Raw genomic sequence first — 22,087 nt, 5'->3', positions numbered from 1 at the left:
TACTGTGATTTTTTTAAGCATTATATATATATATATATATATATATATATATATATATATATATATATATATACATATATATATATTATATATATATATCTATATATATATATAACACTAAATATATATATATATATATATATATAAATATATACTAATAAAAGGAGCCCATAAAAACACCAAAATATAGAGAGGAAAGTACTATATTTCAGAGACTGCTGTCTCTCTCTTCAGGTATATGAATGAGAAAAGTTTACAGAAAAGGTGGTATTTATACCGAGAGATCCGTCCACAAGTAAGCCAATTTAGGTCACCCCCGCTGATAATCTTCCTTTAATCTTCTTAACCGTTGGTTGAATAAACACTTCGTCGACGACATCCGAAATCCATGCCCCTTTTGAGATGTTCATTACCTGCTTCTCTTTTATTAAGGCCGATTCCATCATTTGACTCTTGTACCGGCAGTTGCTGCTATAAATTACACGTGACAAATTCCAGTTTATTCTATGGTTATGTTCATTTATATGGTTGAAAATAGCCGAGTTCTGTTGTCCATACCTAACTGACCGTTTGTGTTGTATTAATCTCTGGGGAAGTGATTTACCTGTAAATCCGATGTAAGATTGGTCACAGTCTTGGCAAGGGATCTCATAGACCCCAGAGTCCTTGGGAGATGTCTTTTGTTGGATGTTAATCATGGGATTTGGCTAAGGTGTTTGGGTAGGTAAATGCAAAAGGGTTGGATTTCCCAAGGGTGTGCATTACTCTTTTAATCGTCTCCAGGTGAGGAATTTTTATTTTATTGTTGGGTGTGTCTCTGGTCTTGTCTTTAGGGGTCGGTAGAAAATTACGTTTGCTTTTTGAATTGCTTTCTCAATTAAATGGTCAGGATACTTTAAAGATGAAAGTTGCTTGCGAATTAGTTCAAATTCTTTTTCCAGGAAATCTGGGGAACAAATTCGTAAGGCTCTTAAGAATAGGTTGCTAGCTACGCCTATCTTGATAGTAATGTCGTGATAGCTAAAGTAGTGAATATATGAAAGTGAGAACGTTGGTTTTCTGTATATGGTAAATTTGTATTCTGTCGTGTCTCTGATTATTAAAACATCAAGTAAAGGAATTTTGTTGTCTGTTTCCCATTCAACTTTAAATTTGATGCTGGGCACTAATGCGTTTAATTTTGAGAGGAATTCATTAAAATTACCCCACCTATTATCCCAAAATGTTAGAATATCATCCACGTATCTCAGCCACAGCATGTTTTTGGGTTTTATTGCATTTATTACTGTAGTTTCAAAGTATTCCATGTACAGATTGGCTAAAACGGGACTTAAAGGACTACCCATACTACACCCGAATTTTTGCTTGTAGAATGATTCCCTGAATGAAAATACGTTATTAGATGCACATAATTCAACCAACGCTTAAGATGATTAAAGGAAGATTATCAGCGGGGGTGACCTAAATTGGCTTACTTGTGGACGGATCTCTCGGTATAAATACCACATTTTCTGTAAACTTTTCTCATTCATATACCTGAAGAGAGAGACAGCAGTCTCTGAAATATAGTACTTTCCTCTCTATATTTTGGTGTTTTTATGGGCTCCTTTTATTAGATGGAATTCTGTTGTTACAGAACATTTTTACCAGTCATATATATAGATATATATATATATATATGGATATATATATATATATATATATATATATATATATATCATATATAATCTTATTAATATAATATATATATATATATATATATATATACATATCGTCTAGCTATCAGGCGATGAAGGCAGATAACTCTGGAAAGCTTGCAACTGTTTTAATAAATTTCTCTGTTAGACACTATCCTGATTAAATGAAGTCCTGGTATTAATTACATTAAAACCCAGAACAATTGTGTAAGTGATCCAAATTAATTTAAAGTATATATATATATAATATATATATATATATATATATAACAATTAATCATTTCCTGTGGCACCCACGTGTATGCCTAAGACCTCATGCTACCACATTCTGTCCTGGTCTAACTCCTCAAGATCTCCCCAACACTCATCTCCATCTTCCCACCTCATTGTCCTCAACCACATCTCCTTTGGCCTCCCTTACCTCTTCTACCAAGGGCGACCCAACCCAGTGTATTTCGTATTATTCCCTGTCTTCTACACACATGGCCTAACCACTTCCAGGGTGAGAACTGATAATTATCCACCGGCTGCACTCCTATTACTTCTCTAATTCTGGTATTTGATAACCTATCCCTTTAATTAATTCCTAATATTCTTCTGAGCGCCTTATTTTCAAATGCTCAGAATTTATCATCAAAAGTCACTTAATTGTACCATCACTCAAGGCCATAAATCAAAATAAAATACTCTTAACCATTACCTTATAAATTTTGATTTTTGTATGCACAGAAAATTGCTATTATTCTAAATATATTTGTAAGCATTCCCATTGCCTGATTAACTCTTTTAATCTCTTCATGAATTCTGTGCTCAGATAACTATCCTTATCTAAATAAGACCAAAATATTTCAACTTATCCACTTGCTTCACAACCATGCCGTCAATTAGATAATCCTACGTGTTTTCAATACTCATATTCATGATTTCAGATTTTCCACTATTAACAACCAAACCAACCTTTCGACCTTCACTCACTAGACAATACAACACTGCAGCTTTTCTGGTCCCTCGCAAGTCAAGAAGTTTCCCATTTTCGCCCCAGAGTATACCTGCATCCGTTTCCCTTTTAAGCCTTCTAATAAAGGTGCGTCCACACGGTCGAAGAATGTCCGACGGACAAACATTGTTACCATATTATGGGCGAAGCAGGATGACGTCATAAGCATTGAAGCGATGGAAGTAGATCTGGCAACAAACGTGGTACCAGATGAGGTTGTATACCATTGCTTGTACTCTGCTCACAAGGCAAAGACCGGCAGACAATTGTTAATTGGTAACAATGTTTGTCCGTCGGACATTGTTCGACCGTGTGGACGCACCTAACGCAATCTTAGACCAATACAAACAACAGAGGAGACAGAATGCCACCCTGAACGACACCAGACTTAACTTAAAATGTATCACTCAATTACCCGTCAACTATCGCTTCACAAGAAGTGCCTTCACTAAACGTTTCGGTATTACATAATTCCTCATGGTTTTCCCATAGTCCGACTCGAAATACTATCAAAGGCCTTCTAAAATCAACAAAATAAGAATCTAAAGGAGTTCCCTCAGAGTACCATCAAACACTGCCTCAAACCTATTTTCAAGGCTACATACAGGTGACAAAGTGATTCCCCTACAATTACCACACCTACTCAGATCTCCTTCCTTTGGAACTTTAATGCTCACACCATTCTTCCAGCCTCCTAATGGTATTATCCCCGTCACCCGTATCTCATTGAATAATATCTGCAAGACAAATAATTATCTATCTTCCTCCACTTTAAACATTTCTGGGAATAAACCCTCCTCTCCTGGTGCCTTATAATTCTTTAACTATTTTATTGCCTTATCTCACCTTCATCAATATTTAAATCTTCAATGGCAGGTAATATATCCTTTTCGGGACGCGGGGGGGGGGGGGGGGGGGGAGACTGGTCTGCGCGGGGGCGCTCACACGCACGCGCGCACTATCTCTCTCTCTATCTCTCTCTCTCTCTCTCTCTCGTCTTCTCTCTTCTCTCTCTCTTTTCTCTCTTTTTACTGAACCAATCTTTCACTGTTACTAGTACCGAGTTGCAACTCTCTCCCCTATGAATCTTTTGAACGTTTCATACTCACGTTTGTTTTTGTTCTCTCTTATTTGTTTGTTCATATTAAGCAGGTTTAATATTGTCATTATGGAAGATGGGAAAAAAACTTGCGTATTTTAACATAGTCATAAAATAGATCAAAGACCTTGGGGAATATTTATGCGCAGTCTCTCCAATTTGGTTTTTATTTACAACTAGACTGACCAATTCAAAGCTCTGGCAGTCGAATTGAAATTTTAAAAAATAATAATAATTATTAAAGTCTTTGACAAGACTTTATCAAATCACGTATTTGGAAACGTGTACAGAGAATTCTTCGCTAAAACCAAGAAAATTTAGTCAGATTCAATAGTTCGTCGACAATCGATTGTTCATTACTTCCTAGTTTAGTAAAGTGCCGAGTTTCATTTTAGCTACTTTAGCTGATGAGTGGCTAGTGAATGTAGGGGTACTTTTGAATTTGACAGCTCTTACAGGAATGGAAAATATTAACTCAGGAACAGTTTTTTTTTTTACATTGATTTCGTAACAGAAGTAAAAACTATTTTTTAAAGCTTACAGCGCCTCTATAAGAAACTGATGTAAAGTGAGTTCAAGTCATGTCTGCCATGCCCTGTTTGATGAAGCGAGGTAGGCAAGGTTTAAATAAGCAACTGGAATATTCAAATTTCCATAAGCATAATTTTATTGATATATAATCATGACCATACTAGCGTGTCCCATGAACAGAAATTTAGAATTAATTTCAAGTAAAAAAATACTCTGCCTTCATCACAAATTCCATAAAAGAATAAAGTATTCATGACAAAAGAGTTCTGACCATCACGTTAAACGTTAAAAAGTTTCTTGGCTCTTACGCATCACTGATTTCTAACATTTTTTACTTCCCTTGGACAAAAGTTAATGAAAATAACACTCAAGTTATCTTATTTCATGAAAATTAAAACCTTAGTATCCAAAATTAGAAAAAAAACCTGGGGGTATTTCACATAGTAACAGTAAGTATGGCAAATACCTGTCTCTATAGATATTGCTAATGCTATAAAGCCAATAGTCTCGGTAAAATGGTCGTTGATTTGAAAGGGTGACAATGAGACATTCGATCTGGATAATGAGACCTATTTGCGCACGCAGCATGATCAGCTGTGCTCAAAGGAGTCTTTCAGTAACTATGCACCGGAACCCAAAGCGGATATTTTTTTTAAATACGAACGAGTAAAATGAGTATGTCGTCATATCTATCATCACACAGTTTGTCCTCGGTAAACGACTATTTCCACCAGCTGAATAAAACTGATATGGCATAATTCCCCAAACTGCATGACACTTTATACCCCATTATATCTATGTTGCAACTATTGCCGGCAAAATCAGTCAGGAGGTAGTATCCGAGAATGTTTGTTTTGTATGGAGTTTTTACGTTGCACGGAACCAGTGGTTATTTCAGCAACGGGACCAACGGCTTTACGCGACTTCCTAACCACGTCGAGAGCGAGCTATCACCAGAAATACAGATCTCTAAAGGTGCTTTCCACACGGTCGAACAATGTCCGACGGACAAACATTGTTACCATAGCATAGGCGAAGCAGGGTGACGTCATAAGCGTTGAAACGATGGAATTAGATCTGGCAACAAGCAGTGGTACCAGATGAGGTTTTCTACCCCTGCTTTTACTCTGCTCACAAGGCGAAGACCGGCAGACAATTGTTAATTGGTAATAATATTTGTCCGTTGGACATTATTCGACCGTGTGGACGCACCTTTAACACCTCAATGGTATGTCCGAGAATCGAACTCGCGGCCACCGAGGTGGCAGGTCAAGACCATACCGATCACGCCACTGAGGCGCTATCATTTCTCTTAAACCTCTCGTAGTGCTAATGACAGGTCACAGGTCACCAAATTTACGGCGAGGATCAGAGACATATCGCCAACCAAAACGTTCAGACATCCAAAGCTCTCAGACATAAAAACTCAGTCATATCTGGTTAAGGGCGCCATTAGCTTTCACCGACAGGCGTTTGAAAGAGTTCAATTCGCCATTACCTTTTAATCGGCAAGTTGCTGTCAAAAGTTATTTAGAGGATGTACTCAAGAGGCTGTAAAAATCTGAGGTAATGAGTATCTCCGAGATGCCTGCAGCAGAGAATGACGCAGGCTGTGAAGTTAAGTTTTATTAGTGCCGTAAAACAATGGGGGGTGGAGGAAAAAGTTCCATTCTTCAACATTGGATCTTGCATTTAAAAACAGTTGCTTTTATGTAATTTTATCTAGTTATTTCTATGACATTTACCCAGCATTACACCACGTAGTTATCCGTAGGAATAATGGTAATATTTATCCATGTAGTCAGACTATTATGAGGATACTTCAAATTTAAAATTTTCAATTGTTATCAACCGAATATCAAAAGTTAAGAAATGGACTTTTTAAAGCTAGAAAAATTTAATTCTAGGATTAGGTAGAAAAGTAGTCAAACCCTACGAGTAGGCATTGATGTTAAAAATGCGTGAATTGTTGCCTCAGTTTTATTTTTGGGGCTTAATTTGCCTGTCAAAATAATCACCTTTCAAGAGTTATTTATGTTTGTCTTTTAATCGTATTGGACACGAATTTTAAATTCTTCAAAACCGTCAACGCCATCCAATGTTATTTCTAATGTTCTCTTTAAGGATAAACTTTACTCTTTAAAAATCACCCTTAAGTATCAGTTCCAGCATGAAATAAAAGTCTTTACTCAACGTTATTTCCCCATAGTGCCATTCTTATTTCCAAATAATGTTCTTCAAATTTCCTTCTCAATGATTTAGAAATAAACTAATTGCAATTTAAACTCTCAAACTCTCAAACTCTCAAACTCTCAAACTCTCAAACTCTCAAACTCTCAAACTCTCAAACTCTCAAACTCTTCTTTATTCATTAACCAACTAAAATGAATAGAAACACTAATTGCAACGTGGGTTTAAAAAAACATGCGTTGGGCAAATTCAAAAAACTTCAAAACTTTTGTTCTTTATTGAAAAATTTACAAATTCAAAAGCGGTTTTAATTACAAATTTTGCAGAAATAAATTTTTTCATGAATCAACTTTAAAATCTCTGCTTCAGCAAAAACACTAACAAAAACCTACGTAAGAGTAAGATTTTTTTTAAAACCTGCCAGTCCACCACCACCAACTTTCTAAAAAGTAACCCTTAAACCGAACCCTCTTAATTCTTACTAGCCAGACATATGAATCAAGAACTTTAAACCCTGGCAACTTTTAACCTCTTAAGCAATGAACATTAAGCCAGAAAACTTACATACAAACCTGAAATTACTAAAATTTATGCCAAAGGCCAAGCACTGGGACCAATGAGGTCATTCAGCGCTGCAACAAATTGACAGTGAAAGCTTTGAAAGGTGTAACAAGAGGAAATCCTCGCAGGTGCACTGAATTAATTGTTAAGAGGGAAATACAAACCTAAAGCCCTAAAAAAACAAAACCAGAACCCCCAAGTACAAAGGCTGCGAATCCACTAATCAGTTTGACTAGACAAAATCTCATAAGCCAAAAACCTCATGGCTGGAAACAAACTTCAAATTAAACAAATTCTAAATTTCACAATTTCACGAAATCTTCCTTACTGAAAGGACCTTCCAGGACAAAAATTTAGGAATTCTTCATAAAAACGGCTGGTGACCTTATGTCTCGCATATCAAGATATCCTTACAGGAATAAACCTTGAAACTTCTCGAGCCACAAAAAATTAGGATAGGAATCGCTGTAAACCTTAGAATCTAAGAACACTAGTATAGGTACTAAAGAAACTTACCATTAAATGAAAATAACCAAAAATTAACAAAAAATGGGCTAGCGAGTTACTACAAGGCTTTAACGAATATAGTATTCCATAAAGAATGGCTTAATCTTGAATTACTGTGTTTAACATCTTAAAATCTGCCATTTAACTTCTTTTAGCTCTTGCAGCCGAAGTCCACCATATCCATTGCTTTCAAATCTGGGTCCTAGTCATTCTTTCAAGCACAGTTACCTATAAATAGGAATATTAACTAATTACGGAGGCAACATTTCTTTCAACACCTTTACAAAATTTAAAAAATTCTATTATGTAGTTCAGAACCGAAAGTTAATACTAGTCTATTATATTAAAAGTATTCCAATGAATTAGCAAAAATAGTTCCAAAATGGAGATATAACTTAAAATTTGATTCAGTTACTTAGAAGTTTTTAAAATATAAATACAAAAAGGATTAGTTTTACTGTAAAGTGATAAAAAAAGATGAAGCTCTTTAAAAAGGTAAGTATAAACACTGAACTCAAGATTAAGAAAAAATAACTTTGTAAAACATTATCAAGCAAGAAATTAACAGTAAGAGGCAACAAAAACTAGCTAGTATCCTACTTTTACTAAAGGATCATTGGAAAATTTAATTAAGTGCTATGCAAAAAAACTCAAATTTAATATTCTTGCGTAGCAAGTATATCATTGCGAGATTAACAATACTTGCAAGATTAACACAGTGGATCAAATAACTCCCAACCTAACCAGTCTCTAAGGAAAGGAATGAAAAAACTAAAAATAAAAAGTATTAGTTTCAAAACTTTACATTCCCATGACTATGGATTTAAATATTTTAATGATCCTATTTTCGTCCCTTATGACCACCGTATTAAAGTATGTCCAATACAATTGCAAAATTTGTTAAGCTAATAAATTTATAACCAAGCTAATAAAAGTGTAACAAGAAAATCAAATTTTTTAACTAAACTTAAAATCTTCAAGACTTGAGATTACCAATGCCCGGTCTGTGTTTAAAAAACATTCTGGCTTAATTCTTAGCGAGAACCATTATAAATTACAGTGCGATTTGCGTATTTAACAAAAAATAACCTGCAGGTGAATACGAACTATCATTAATACTGCTGTAAATTAGAATAGCTTATTATATTTAACCAGTTTAAGGCGTCCTCAACTTGCAACCCTCAACCTTTACACTCCATCGATAAAATTAACAGAACCTAAAACTTACATATCCTAAATGACAGCTTCAATGGCCCTAGTATAGTGGATATTGCTGTCAACCAGTATCCAGGATTGCCAGTTTTTTTTTAATATCAAACCGTATCTAATCTATATTCAAAGAAAAATCTTACGGATTTTTACCTTTTAAGTAAATCCACCCGAAAGAAAATTTTAATTAAGTTTAGGCAAGAAAATTTGAATTAAAAAAAAAAAAAGTAAGCTCTCATGAACTTTCACAGGAGGCCTTTTGGCCTCCTGTGCAAGTTCATGACAGTACCCCCACCCCTACAGAGGTACCACCAGCACCCCAGTAGGGGTGGAGGGAAGAGAAAAAATTAAATAAAAAAAAGACTCACCATAGACTTAAGAAAAGTATGGATAAATCTTCTGATAACTTCAGCCCAATAAGTCAAAAGTGGAAAGTAGTCCTCGCGTCTAAACTACCCATCATTCACTGTTCTCAAGTGTGCACATACCTGAAAAAAATGTTCGTATTTAGTACAATTCCAAGATATACAGCGTAAACAAAACCTAAATACTGAAATCTAATGCATTTAGGAAAATTATGATATAGTATACTTAATTGCCAAAAAGTTAACTCTTAGATACTGATGAATAATAAAACTTTAGAAATAGTTCAAACGCTGAAGGCCGAAATGCTAAAACAAAAGACGTATAGTTCAGGGTTAATAAGTTAAAAATAATGATAATACAAAACTTACAAACTTCTTGGCAGTCCTAACAATACAGGGTTATTTCTATACAAGCATTCCGCATGACCGCATCGTTCGTCCCCGCGAAGGTAAAATTACAGTTTCAACCATTATGGGAAAACTGGAATAAAAATATATTTGTTGCATCAGAAATAATGTAGTTCCAACGGATTTAACATTTATTTTGACTGCAAACCATCCGATTTAGAGATTTACAATGTAATTTGAGTTAAAACTATTTTTTCCAGAAAAATCCCTATACCTACCTAAACCTATCCATGGAGCACCTACAGATTCGCGGGCCCAATCGACCGCCGACCGAAATCGGCGGAAGAACACCAAAAGCCATATGGCGGCGATTTGTGTGTGCTGTCAGTAAGGCCGTGGCGGAACGGCGCTACGCGCCTTATCCGCATATTTAAAGATTCTTGGCAAGCACGGCATGTACGGCAAGAGGTAATGTTGCGCTGCGCGCGCTAGCCACAGGGTTTACAGTAAGGCTACTTACCGTGGCAGATCACATCTGAAGGCGTTCCTGTTGAAGTCGATCCGACAAATACTAGGCTAGTAGCTCCACAACAGTTTTTTTGCTTTAGAATGAAATTATGTCTGAGCATATTCAATCAACTTCTTTACCACCACTAGACAAATAATGATAAAAATCACCGTAACCCACATTGCACTGCAAACAATCGGTAGGAAATCGAAGGTCTGTCAAAATTAATGCCAGAAGGGCCAGCCACTGCCTCTGCCATAGGTACAGGAAGACAAAATGCCGTTTTTTGCTTCATTATTCGAGTATTCAGTCAAACATGGATACCAGTGGACACTGGACAGGTAACTTTCTTTTACTCAGCTGAAATGCTAGTGAAACTTAAGTTTTCGACTAAAGTCGTTCGTAATTGGTTATGAAACCCATGACGTCATAACGATGTCACACCTCTCAGCCAATAATGAGTAACTGGAACTGCTTTTGTTTGCGTAAGAAAGTAAGTTAAGAGGGCTCATTAAAAGTAAACATTACCGTAGAGGAAACACCTCTCCCGACTAAGGAAAAATTCTAGGTAAAAACTTTATATTTTTTTTTCTGTTACTATGCATTAGCGACAATAATGTATAGAGAAGAAGTGTTTTGTTATCACGTGCTTTACTCGGGAAAAATATTAATATAATAGATTTCCCATAATGGTTGAAACTGTAATAATACCCCCGCGAATACGAAAGGCACCAGGAATTCGGGGGTCAAAATTTACTTCGCCGTTTTTAGTAAGAGCCCTTGAGGGTTACAGTCGTCCGAATAAATATGACAAAATACTTCTTCAGGAGATAAAACTGCATAGAAAAAAAACTGCCATAGTCGAGCGCCGCGGAATAGTAATATAGATGGATTACTAATATTTCAAAACTATGATAAAGCGCCTAAGTGAAAAAATATATTGCCCAACAATATATTAAGGATTAATAGTACTACAATACGTAGTGACAAGGTGCCTAACAAACTTAAAATACATCCAAAAGACGAAGAGAAAACTAACCGTACGGTTGAAACTTCATAGTTGAGAGAAATAGGACTACTTCAGTACAGTTTTTCTAAATAAGTTTAATAGATAATAGGCCATCTAAACTTTCATGAAACTGTTAGTGTACAACAACAGTCTCTTCAGAGTCGATAACTAGCAACTGGCACAGTAGTCTTAAAAACAAAACCGAGTTGTTGTGTTACGTGTCGGCATATGTTTCCTTATGTAGTAGACATTACGAAAAAAATAGTTAAGAACATTAAAGCATAATGGAAGGTATTGCCTTCTGGCATTAAAACCTGATAACGCGATAATAGAAATAAACTAAAATTCAAAAGTAATGGCATTTTTACACAGTCAAGTCATGAAACACCGCTGAACGTAAAGTCAGCTTAAAAACTAACTAAATAATCAAAGAAAATGGATACATCTACAGGAAATTATAAATCTCAAAAGAACCGATTAGATTTTATATGACACAGAAGATACAAGAAACAGTATCATTTACCTTACATAAAAGCTGTCCGTAAATTGGCTTTAACGACCAAAGTCAAAAATACTTTAGATTTCCAAGGTTATCTAATAACAGACCAATCTCCTCAAAGTCATCTCCGAATACAACACTAATTACTAAACAAACCCTAACAGTCACAGTGCTCATGAAAATTGGACTTAGAATTTTAGAAATAGAAACCGAGACACTGCCTGACGACACGGCGATATTAAAATTGATGACACACAGACACAGCCCGGCCGTTCTTACTATTGTCCTCCCTCCCCCATTCTCCCATGGACAACTTAGTACGAAGAACAAGTCAGTAGCCAAGGACGTTCAAAAACTACCTCGAAACTGGCAATTTTTTTTTATTCTTCTTTTTTTTTTAGTAAAAAGAAGAGTAACATCTTCAATGGTGTTCTACGTATATTTTTCATAGTTTCTTTCCTGCTTCATGTTGGCATAAGGTTTCTTCAGACAAAATATATTTTTTATTCTTTTTTTTTTTTAGTAAAAAGAGGAGTAACATCTTCAATGGTGTTCTGCGTATATTTTTCATAGTTTCCTTCCTGTTTCATTTTGGCATTAGGTTTCCTCAGACAAAATATTGCTGGTTACGTGACTTATATCATTCATCATTATGACGAAAAAAAGAAATAAAATACAAATCCTTTCATTACTCGTTTCCTACAAAATATCTCTATAAATAAATAAGTTTATAGTTAAGAAATTCTGTAGGAAAATGCAAATGGTTTGTACATACGTATGTGTGTTTGTGTGTGTGTGAAAGAGAGAACGAGAGAGACAGCTCTCTAGCTAATGTACGCCAATACAGGTGCGTAAGTGTGTGTGGTAGACATGCGTGAGAGAGAGAGAGAGAGAGAGAGAGTTTCTCTCAGTTACATAAGTTTCTAAGAAAAGACTGTTGGAAGTAAGTCTGATTCATCGCCCATTCAGTTCAGTCTTATATCTAAGACAGGTTCTTGCTGCATTGTTGTTGACATTTCCTTGACAGATTTTGCCCTTACTTATTTACATTTCAGATACTTAAAATTACTGTGTGCACGATTTGGAGCATGTTACCCTATTTCACCTAACGTCACTTTTCAGTTCGGTGTTGCATTACCAGGAATACCTTTAATGACGCGATTAATGTGAATTTTCCTCTTGCTAATAAATACATTCTTGGTTCACGAAGTTTACTACTGTCGTTTATAAATCAATGTTTTAATTACATTCGCAAACATTGCTTAAGTAAGGCACACATATTGCAGAAAAGTGTAAATGACCTGCTCTTAAGAAAAGTGAACCGATCGCATAATACCTATGCGAGGCGAAAGGTATTCTCTCTCTCTCTCTCTCTCTCTCTCTCTCTCTCTCTCTCTCTTAAAATCTCCCTCTTCATTTATACAGTATAGTAACGATTTGCAGCGACGACGGCAAATTATTCCATTATTCTTTGTATATCAAGTCAGAAACTGTATCATTAAATTGCCAGAACATGAATCATAAATTTAATTTCCTACGAGATTACGATGACCATGGGACCCAGATAAATTTCCTTTAACCATTTTACATATAAATGAAGTGATCCATCTGTGTCAGGCCTTTATGCTGCTGCCTTCAACAAGAAAAATGGCAGTAACATCAGTAGTGAGGTTAAATCTCTTCGTATTTTGCGATTTCATGCACACCTAGAAGCGTACAGAACAAGACAGGATCGAAGAGGGCAAATAGGCAATAGAATCCCATCAAACTCACTGCTTCCAGAGCTGACAAATTATTATTACAACAATAATCTAGATTTCACAACACTGTCTTCTATTGGTCTCAGTAATTTACTCTCATCCTTTCAGATTTTGTAGATTAAACAACTGTTTAACAACGCACTCGTAGACGCAGAAGTGTAATACTGATAATCACGTGATTTACTATTGTTTCATGAAATTTTTATGGTTAAATCAGGCAGTTTCAGTTATTACCCTGTTCAACATGTGTATAACTGCACATATATGAAATGCTCGTGAAAAATACATATAGGTTTGATGTGGAAGTCTTCCTGGTGGTAACTTCTAGTATTTATGAAGGTGAAATGGAGTCTCTGAATGTCGTACTTTGCTTCAGCAGCTTATCACACCACCGCTGTAGCAGTTCTTCGAATGATGCCTGAGACATACGGAAGTCATTGGAAAACCTGTTATCGTCCCATTTTGGATCCTCAGATAGCGTGGCAAATACGCCAAATGTCTCTGACTGTGAATTCAAGGGGTGCGCCCAATGATTTCGGTACAGTCTCTTCTTTTCCTTCCTTCAATAAGCTCTATCAAGACACAATACGTCCATTCTCTTATCCATTATGGTAACCATACTGTTCACTCTAGACTGAGTAAACACTTAGCGAATATTGTCTGATTTTGCAGGAGGCACCTGTGCGTGGCGTCATATAAAAAAAAAAAAAAATCGACCTCATAGCCGCAGTGCAGAAAACGAATCCACTGTGTGTGCAGCAACAAATCGCACAATGCGATAGAAATCTTGTTGACATCTTCAAGCTAAAAAGTAATTAAGATACGAACGCATAAATACAAACCACTTTAAAGTAAGCACCACAAGCGTAAGAATAAAAACCATGACAGAGGGAGTTGCTGGAAACAAAATCATATCACTGCATCATCTAATGGATGTAAGAGCAATTGGGAGTCCTGTTGAATTTAAAATAATATTGGTACCTACTTGAGTCACGTGACCTCACCAACAATTTTCCTGTTCTTGAAGTCATTCACTGAAACTCTGCCCGCGTCGTTCGTAATGATTTGCGAGATGTTCAGGTAACGGTGGCGTCAATAAGAGTGAAGGGCATTAAGTCGTTGCGTTTTGTGATTGGAGTATGTATTTTACAAAATTGTAATTTTATTAAGGTAATCTTATAAAACTATTATTAAACTCTCATTGTATTTTCCTTTACTTCCTCTTACTTCTCCTTAATGAACGCCATATTCTTTGGAAAATTGAATTTAAAGTCAATAGCCCCTGTGGGCTTGTTCCACATGACTTGAGTAAACTGAAAGAGATGGCAGAAAAAAGGCTAAGAAGCAAGAAAACAAGGGAGGAACTCAACGAGAAATACAAAGTACAAGAGAGGTGATTAAACAATACAATAGAAGATGTAAAATAGAGGCTTAAGGCCAAAGCACATAAGATCCAACGGTACATGAACAGGAATAAGGGATACCAACAGAACAAACTATTCGGAACCAACCAGAAAAGACTATACAGCCAACTAAGAGGGGAAGACAACCACCAAGAAATTCCTGAAGCCGAACCAAGTAAGAGACTCTGGGAAAACATATGGAGCAATCTGGTATCACACAACAAACATGCAACATGGCTCCAGGAAGTCAAGGGAGAAGAAACCGGAAGAATAAAACAAAGATTCACAGAGATCACGACAGACACAGTCAGACATCCATGGATACTGGCTCAAAAACTTCAAGGCCCTACACCCACGAATAGCAGAACAACTCCAACTCCAGAATTGTATCTCAAATCACCAAGCACCCAAATGGATGACCACAGGAAGAACATCCTCAGTACAAAAAGACAAGAGCAAGGGAAATATAGCTAGTAACTACAGGCTTATCACTTGCCAACCAATAATGTGGAAGTTACTAACAGGTATCATCAGTGAAAGGCTATACAATTACCTAGAGGAGACAAACACCATCCCCCACCAACAGAAAGGCTGCAGAAGGAAGTGTAGGGGCACAAAAGACCAGCTCCTGATAGACAAAATGGTAATGAAGAACAGTAGGAGAAGGAAAACCAACCTAAGCATGGCATGGATAGACTATAAGAAAGCCTTCGACATGATACCACACACATGGCTAATAGAATGCCTGAAAATATGGGGCAGAGGAAAACACTATCAGCTTCCTCAAAAATACAATGCGCAACTGGAATACAATACTTACAAGCTCTGGAATAAGACTAGCAGAGGTTAATATCAGGAGAGGGATCTTCCAGGGCGACTCACTGTCCCCACTACTCTTCGTAGTAGCCATGATTCCCATGACAAAAGTACTACAGAAGATGGATGCCGGGTACCAACTCAAGAAAAGAGGCAACAGAATCAACCATCTGATGTTCATGGACGACATCAAGCTGTATGGTAAGAGCATCAAGGAAATAGATACCCTATTCCAGACTGTAAGGATTGTATCTGGGGACATCAGGATGGAGTTTGGAATAGAAAAATGCGCCTTAGTCAACATACAAAAAGGCAAAGTAACGAGAACTGAAGGGATAAAGCTACCAGATGGGAGCAACATCAAACACATAGATGAGACAGGATACAAATACCTGGGAATAATGGAAGAAGGGGATATAAAACACCAAGAGATGAAGGACACGATCAGGAAAGAATATATGCAGAGACTCAAGGCGATACTCAAGTCAAAACTCAACGCCGGAAATATGATAAAAGCCATAAACACATGGGCAGTGCCAGTAATCAGATACAGCGCAGGAATGGTGGAATGGGCGAAGGCAGAACTCCGCAGCATAGATAAGAAAACCAGGAAACATATGACAATACACAAAGCACTACACCCAAGAGCAAATACGGACAGACTATACATAACACGAAAGGAAGGAGGGAGAGGACTACTAAGTATAGAGGACTGCGTCAACATCGAAAACAGAGCACTGGGGCAATATGTGAAAACCAGTGAAGACGAGTGGCTCAAGAGTGCATGGGAAGAAGGACTAATAAAAGTAGACGAAGACCCAGAAATATACAGAGACAGGATAATGACAGACAGAATAGAGGACTGGCACAACAAACCAATGCATGGACAATACATGAGACAGACTAAAGAACTAGCCAGCGATGTCACATGGCAATGGCTACAGAGGGGAGAGCTAAAGAAGGAAACTGAAGGAATGATAACAGCAGCACAAGATCGGGCCCTAAGAACCAGATATGTTCAAAGAACGATAGACGGAAATAACATCTCTCCCATATGTAGGAAGTGCAATACGAAAAATGAAACCATAAACCACATAGCAAGCGAATGCCCGGCACTTGCACAGAACCAGTACAAAAAGAGACATGATTCAGTGGCAAAAGCCCTCCACTGGAGCCTGTGCAAGAAACATCAGCTACCTTGCAGTAATAAGTGGTACGAGCACCAACCTGAGGGAGTGATAGAAAACGATCAGGCAAAGATCCTCTGGGACTATGGTATCAGAACGGATAGGATGATACGTGCAAATAGACCAGACGTGACGTTGATTGACAAAGTCAAGAAGAAAGTATCACTCATTGATGTCGCAATACCGTGGGACACCAGAGTTGAAGAGAAAGAGAGGGAAAAAATGGATAAATATCAAGATCTGAAAATAGAAATAAGAAGGATATGGGATATGCCAGTGGAAATCGTACCCATAATCATAGGAGCACTAGGCACGATCCCAAGATCCCTGAAAAGGAATCTAGAAAAACTAGAGGCTGAAGTAGCTCCAGGACTCATGCAGAAGAGTGTGATCCTAGAAACGGCGCACATAGTAGGAAAAGTGATGGACTCCTAAGGAGGCAGGATGCAACCCGGAACCCCACACTATAAATAGCACCCAGTCGAATTGGAGGACTGTGATAGAGCAAAAAAAAAAATAAATAAATAAATAATAATAATAATAATAACTTAGTAACAGACGTATCTAAATATATAATTCAACATGAAGTTTTTGTTCTGCACAGTTAGTCCCTTAACTTCGAACTGAAACGAGAGTTGAAGAAGTATTTACAACTTCAATAAAGATAGATTCGGGATACCTATTATGCTAGGAAAACTTTCTTCAAAAACTAATGCTAACGGTCTTGTCTATATGGTCATTATCCAGATGTGTACAAACATATAATAAACAAAAACATTTTCGTGTTAATTTTCTTCCGTGAAAGTCTTGCTTCTCTTAGAAGATTAAAAAATCATCCATGTGCATTTTCTTAACATAATAGCCTAAAGTAAAGGACACTCACTTAGCACTTAACACGACTGTCCTAATGAAAAAAAAAATCGTTAAATGGACTGTTACCATCACCCACGTCAGGTATCTCGGTATATAGGTTTCAAGACATTGAAGGATTTGTGTTCTATTTAAATTAGCTACAAATATAATTATTATTGGGACGTTTAATTTAACAAAGGAGCGCGAACTCGTTTGGTGGCGGTTTTCAAGGGATATGCTGCATTATAAACAAGTATAAGAAAAACAAAGAGCGAGAGAGAGAGAGGGGGGGGGGCGGCGGGGGGGGGATAAGAGAGAGAGAATATTCACTACTATCCAAACAGTGCATTTTGCTTTCAAACAAACAACGTGCGTGAAAGTATTCATGCGAGAACGTTACCCATAAACAAAACATTCCTTGAAGTAATACATTGTGTCAAACGCTCCGCTTCCTGGAGAAAAAAAAAAAACATCAGGGAAGACTCCTACAAGAACTAATGAGTAGTTACACTTAAAACAATAGGTTTTTAAGTAAAGAGAAGGAAACTTTCGAAAGGACTGATATTTGACCCCACTTTCATATTTTCTGTCGTTGTTGTTTGCGATAAATTTGTTGCTTTTGGATGTAAGTCCTTGCGGGATCGAACATCCTGGGAATAAGAATAAAGTTCCCTGTACATTTGACGAGACCACATATCGTAGAAATAACAGTGAGGGTGAACTGAAACAGGTAAATAGTACATTGCAAAAGTATGCATATTAAGGTTTGGCAATTTTAAATGTCGAAAACTGTGGAATAAAACGAGGTACCGCTCGCAGGTTACGTGTTTCTTATTTTATCAGCGGCGTTACGTGAATGGGCCGCCGAGGCAAAGGGAGAGAGATAAAAGTCGTGTTAGACTTCGCCTCGCCATTCCGAAACCAGTGCATTGTTCCAGTATGGGCCCGGTATGTCTCCATACATGACGTCATCTCGGCCCTAATAGGCCTCATATTCCACGTTTGTTTTCTGCGGAAAAACGACCTTCGACGACCCCTTGAACGCGTCTTTCTCCACAGCCTCTCTCCTTCCTCTCTTTCCTCTCTGTATATATACAGGGATTGAATTCCTCGACGCCACAGGTCTCCGGAGCATCGTCGACTTTAGACCTACGAAAATACGCCAACCTCTTCCTCGTCTGTTTCCTTCTCGTGTGACTTTGTATAATAACTCGTTCGTCGCAGTGCAGTGATCCTATCTATCAACAGTCAGCTAAGACTTGTTCTCTTAGGTGAAGGAAATTATTCGTATCTCGCGTCCATCATGGCTACTCGCGCGTTTATTGCTGCTGTTGTCATAGGTAAGATGATGTTAAAGGCATAGCAAAATTATCATCTTTATCCTTTTGCTAGACTGACTTGATGTCGTAGATCCCTTTCAGCTATTGAGTTCTAAGTTAATTTAAAGGTTTATTTGCGCTTCCACAAGTCAGACATTTTTGTATCATGTACCATTTACACAAGTAATCCACTTCAAAGTATTACAAGTTCAAGCCTTTTCCCTAGTTATCAAACGTATTGCAAATTCTGTCAGATTTAACTAATACAATTTTTATAGTTAAATGATTTTCATTTTCTCCCTGTCATTTCACGGATCTCACATTATTTAGGAACTACATAATCAATATGACCACAAATACTGATTTACAAGTCTAAGACCAATCATTAGCTAGTATTTTTAGTATTACTTCTCATATAGTGCAAAAATACTCAAGGCCCTATTTTTTGTTTCTACATACATAATTGAATTATGTATATTTTACAAAGTCCAGGATTGCTATAGCAGTTCCCACACCATTTTCAAAACTGAAGCCTAACATCAAAGCCATAGTGCTTTTAATATTTTCTATATCCGTTAACAGTTTTTAGAAAGTATCATTTTTCCGAAATTCTATCACTTGACTAGTCTTGTTCCCATATTTCATTGTTTTTTTTTATATCATAATTCGTACTTTCATATCCTATGTCTTTTCGTATTAAATTTATATCCAATATTCCTTTAATTTGTCGTAGTCCTTACTATATCGTAAGACCTACTTTCATATCTCAAGTCTTTTTCATGCCACGTCCTTTGACATGTCACAAGTCCTTTATCATGTCGCAGGTACCTTATCATATCACGAGTCCTTTATCGGGATGGAACATAAAATTTAGCCCATTTAGGTCATTCAACGCTAAAAAGGAAATAGCAAGTCAGTAGGAATGAAAGGTGTAACAGGAGGAAAATCTCACAGTTGCGAGAGGGTGGAAAGTAAAATGGACGAAAGATAATAAAAATGGAAGTATGGTAAAAAAGAAATTAAAGAGGTTGCAACCAGCTGCCTGAAGGACGTTGAAAAGAACTCCAAAAAATGAATACAGTGAACCGAGAGAGGTGCCCTGGCTGCACTACCACCTACGGGGCAAGTCCTGTATCTAAGAATACAAGGCTTCACCTTGTCACAAGCCATGCTACCTACTAATTTAGAGGGATGCAACATTTTGACTGACGTTTGTCGGTCAGACTGTCTGTCTGTAGGTGTAATACGTTTTTTGGAGTTTACCGATAATCTCAAAATCGAGGTAATAGTTAAATGAAACATGGTAGATTCATGCCAACAGACATTATTCGAGGATATTAATTTTTCAGAAAAATTGGTTTTGAGGTGAAGATTTCTTGCTTTCCTCCAACTGCCCTGATTTTGAAGTTCGTCATTTCACATACATACGATATCAAACAGGAAAATAAGGAAAAATGATAATTAGTTTAAAAATGTGAAGAGTGAGAAAAGCAGAGAGCAAAAAGCAGTGACAAGAGGGACAGATTTAACGGTTTACTAGAGAGGTGGTTTTCGGTGAATTACCTGGAGTAACGTTCACTATTTTACACACATCCGCCCTCTCTCTCTCTCTCTCTCTCTCTCTCTCTCTTCTCTCTCTCTGTGAATTGTAATCTGCAAAATTATTGCCCATCAACTTTCGTTTTTCGTGCATAAACACTCTTCAGTATAATTTCACGGGGGCCGTGGGGGGGGGGGGGTGGCGGTGTTTTTACCAACCAAAGAAAAGGTTTAAAACCATCTTTGTCTCGCTTTTACAGGCACTCTAGCTGACGTTTCCCACGCCTCGTACCCGGACGCCCAACCCCAGGGTGGAAACCAGTTTTCGCCTTTCGGGGGTCCTGGTCGCAATGATTTGGGTTTCAATGGGGGAGCGGCCAAAGATCCCCTCGAAGCCTTGGCCGAAGCCATCCCCGGCGGAGGAGTCCCTGGGGAGGATTACCCAATTTTAGCCTCGATCCCCGACACGGGATTCACTTGCGACGGTCAGCTGCCGGGATACTATGCCGATGTTGCCGACGAAGCTCGTTGCCAGGTAGATATAATTACGATTTCTGGTTTATCTTAGTATCTTTATCTCTCGCATTCATCTTTACATCATGGATGTAGAGAAAAGTTATGATAGACCTCTATATTTTTTTCACTATACCAATAGTATTTTGCCTCTATTTTAGGTCGAAAATGGCTTAGTGTGTCGAAACCGAAACGTCCCAATGAAATGAAAGATGTTGACTATAGCTCTTGTTTTGCTGTTCCTGATGAGGATCAGATTCCCTAGGAATCAATCTCTAGCAACTATTATGAAACACAGAGATTTAGCGTTTCAATGACTCACCACTTATCCAGGTGAAATGAAAATCTATCACTGTCCCCTTTTGGCTTCTTCCCAGGTTTTCCACATCTGTCAACAAGACGGGAGGCAAGACTCGTTCCTTTGCCCCAACGGCACAGTCTTCAACCAACAGTTCTTCGTGTGCGACTGGTGGTTCAACTTCGACTGCTCCACCGCCGAGCAGTTCTTCGGGCTGAACGCTGACATCGGCAAAGTCACCTCTGGCACCAACGGCAACGGGAGCGGCGCCCCTTCGGCGTCGTACGGAGCCCCGTCCGAGTCGTACAGCGCCCCGTCTGAGACTTACGGAGCCCCTCCGAGGAACGGCAATAGAAACGGCAACAGAAACGGCAACGGTGGCAATGTCAACAAACCCTCGGCCCTTTACCAAACTCCTAATTGAAACATGAATTGCCAGTTATCCATCACCTGACTTGTTTAGTTGTAAGCAAAGTTATCAATGTACATAGGTCACTCAAAACCCTCCGCTACTTTAATCTTGTATTGCTCTTATTTTGGATCTTTTTCTCTTTATCTCTTGATTTTTCGTCACGTTTCATCTTTCGGAAATCGGGTCAAAATGATCTCATTGTTTTAATGTTCTTTGTGTTGGTCGATGATGAATAAATGTATACGATTTAATACAGACCGATAATAAACAAATGTAAGATTTAGTGAGAACTTTTCTTGTCCTAATTTCGAAGATTATATATATATATATATATATATATATATATATATATATATATATATATATATATATATATATATAGTGTGTGTGTGTGTGTGTGTGCAAATACATACACACACATATACATACTTATTTAGTCTATGTAGTACGGAAACTCCTAATAATTTA

At 37.4% G+C, this 22,087-nt stretch overlaps 1 protein-coding gene and 1 long non-coding RNA gene across 3 annotated transcripts; one reads left to right on the top strand and one right to left on the bottom strand.

Annotated features, from left to right (window-relative positions):
• Nucleotides 1-6,776: 6,776 nt before the first annotated feature.
• On the bottom strand, nt 6,777-11,791 carry LOC135207761 (uncharacterized). 2 transcript variants are annotated; one of them, XR_010313091.1, is made up of 4 exons: nt 11,545-11,791; nt 9,526-9,637; nt 9,160-9,279; nt 6,777-7,810 (listed from the first exon to the last, which is right to left on the bottom strand). It is a non-coding gene; the product is annotated as an uncharacterized LOC135207761 (long non-coding RNA). The 2 variants fall into 2 exon arrangements; XR_010313138.1 differs by lacking the exon at nt 9,526-9,637.
• A 7,050-nt stretch (nt 11,792-18,841) lies between these two features.
• On the top strand, nt 18,842-21,840 carry LOC135213235 (uncharacterized). The gene is made up of 3 exons (XM_064247246.1): nt 18,842-18,878; nt 20,657-20,931; nt 21,287-21,840. Exons 1-3 carry the CDS (start codon nt 18,842-18,844, stop codon nt 21,629-21,631), a joined length of 657 nt encoding a protein of 218 aa, XP_064103316.1. The 3' UTR covers nt 21,632-21,840.
• Nucleotides 21,841-22,087: the final 247 nt, after the last annotated feature.

The sequence above is a fragment of the Macrobrachium nipponense genome, chromosome 11, assembly GCF_015104395.2.
Source record: "Macrobrachium nipponense isolate FS-2020 chromosome 11, ASM1510439v2, whole genome shotgun sequence".
NCBI classification, from domain to species: domain Eukaryota; kingdom Metazoa; phylum Arthropoda; class Malacostraca; order Decapoda; family Palaemonidae; genus Macrobrachium; species Macrobrachium nipponense.
Note: the sequence above shows the minus strand (reverse complement) of the source record. Positions and strands in the feature narration are given on the sequence as shown.

Bases quoted from the DNA above. Each gene is read 5' to 3' on its own strand.
- LOC135213235 (XM_064247246.1), top strand. From the start codon at position 18,842: ATGGCTACTCGCGCGTTTATTGCTGCTGTTGTCATAG. The intron at 18,879-20,656 runs GTAAGATGATGT...TCGCTTTTACAG, and splicing joins TATTGCTGCTGTTGTCATAG to GCACTCTAGCTGACGTTTCC. The intron at 20,932-21,286 runs GTAGATATAATT...GCTTCTTCCCAG, and splicing joins CCGACGAAGCTCGTTGCCAG to GTTTTCCACATCTGTCAACA.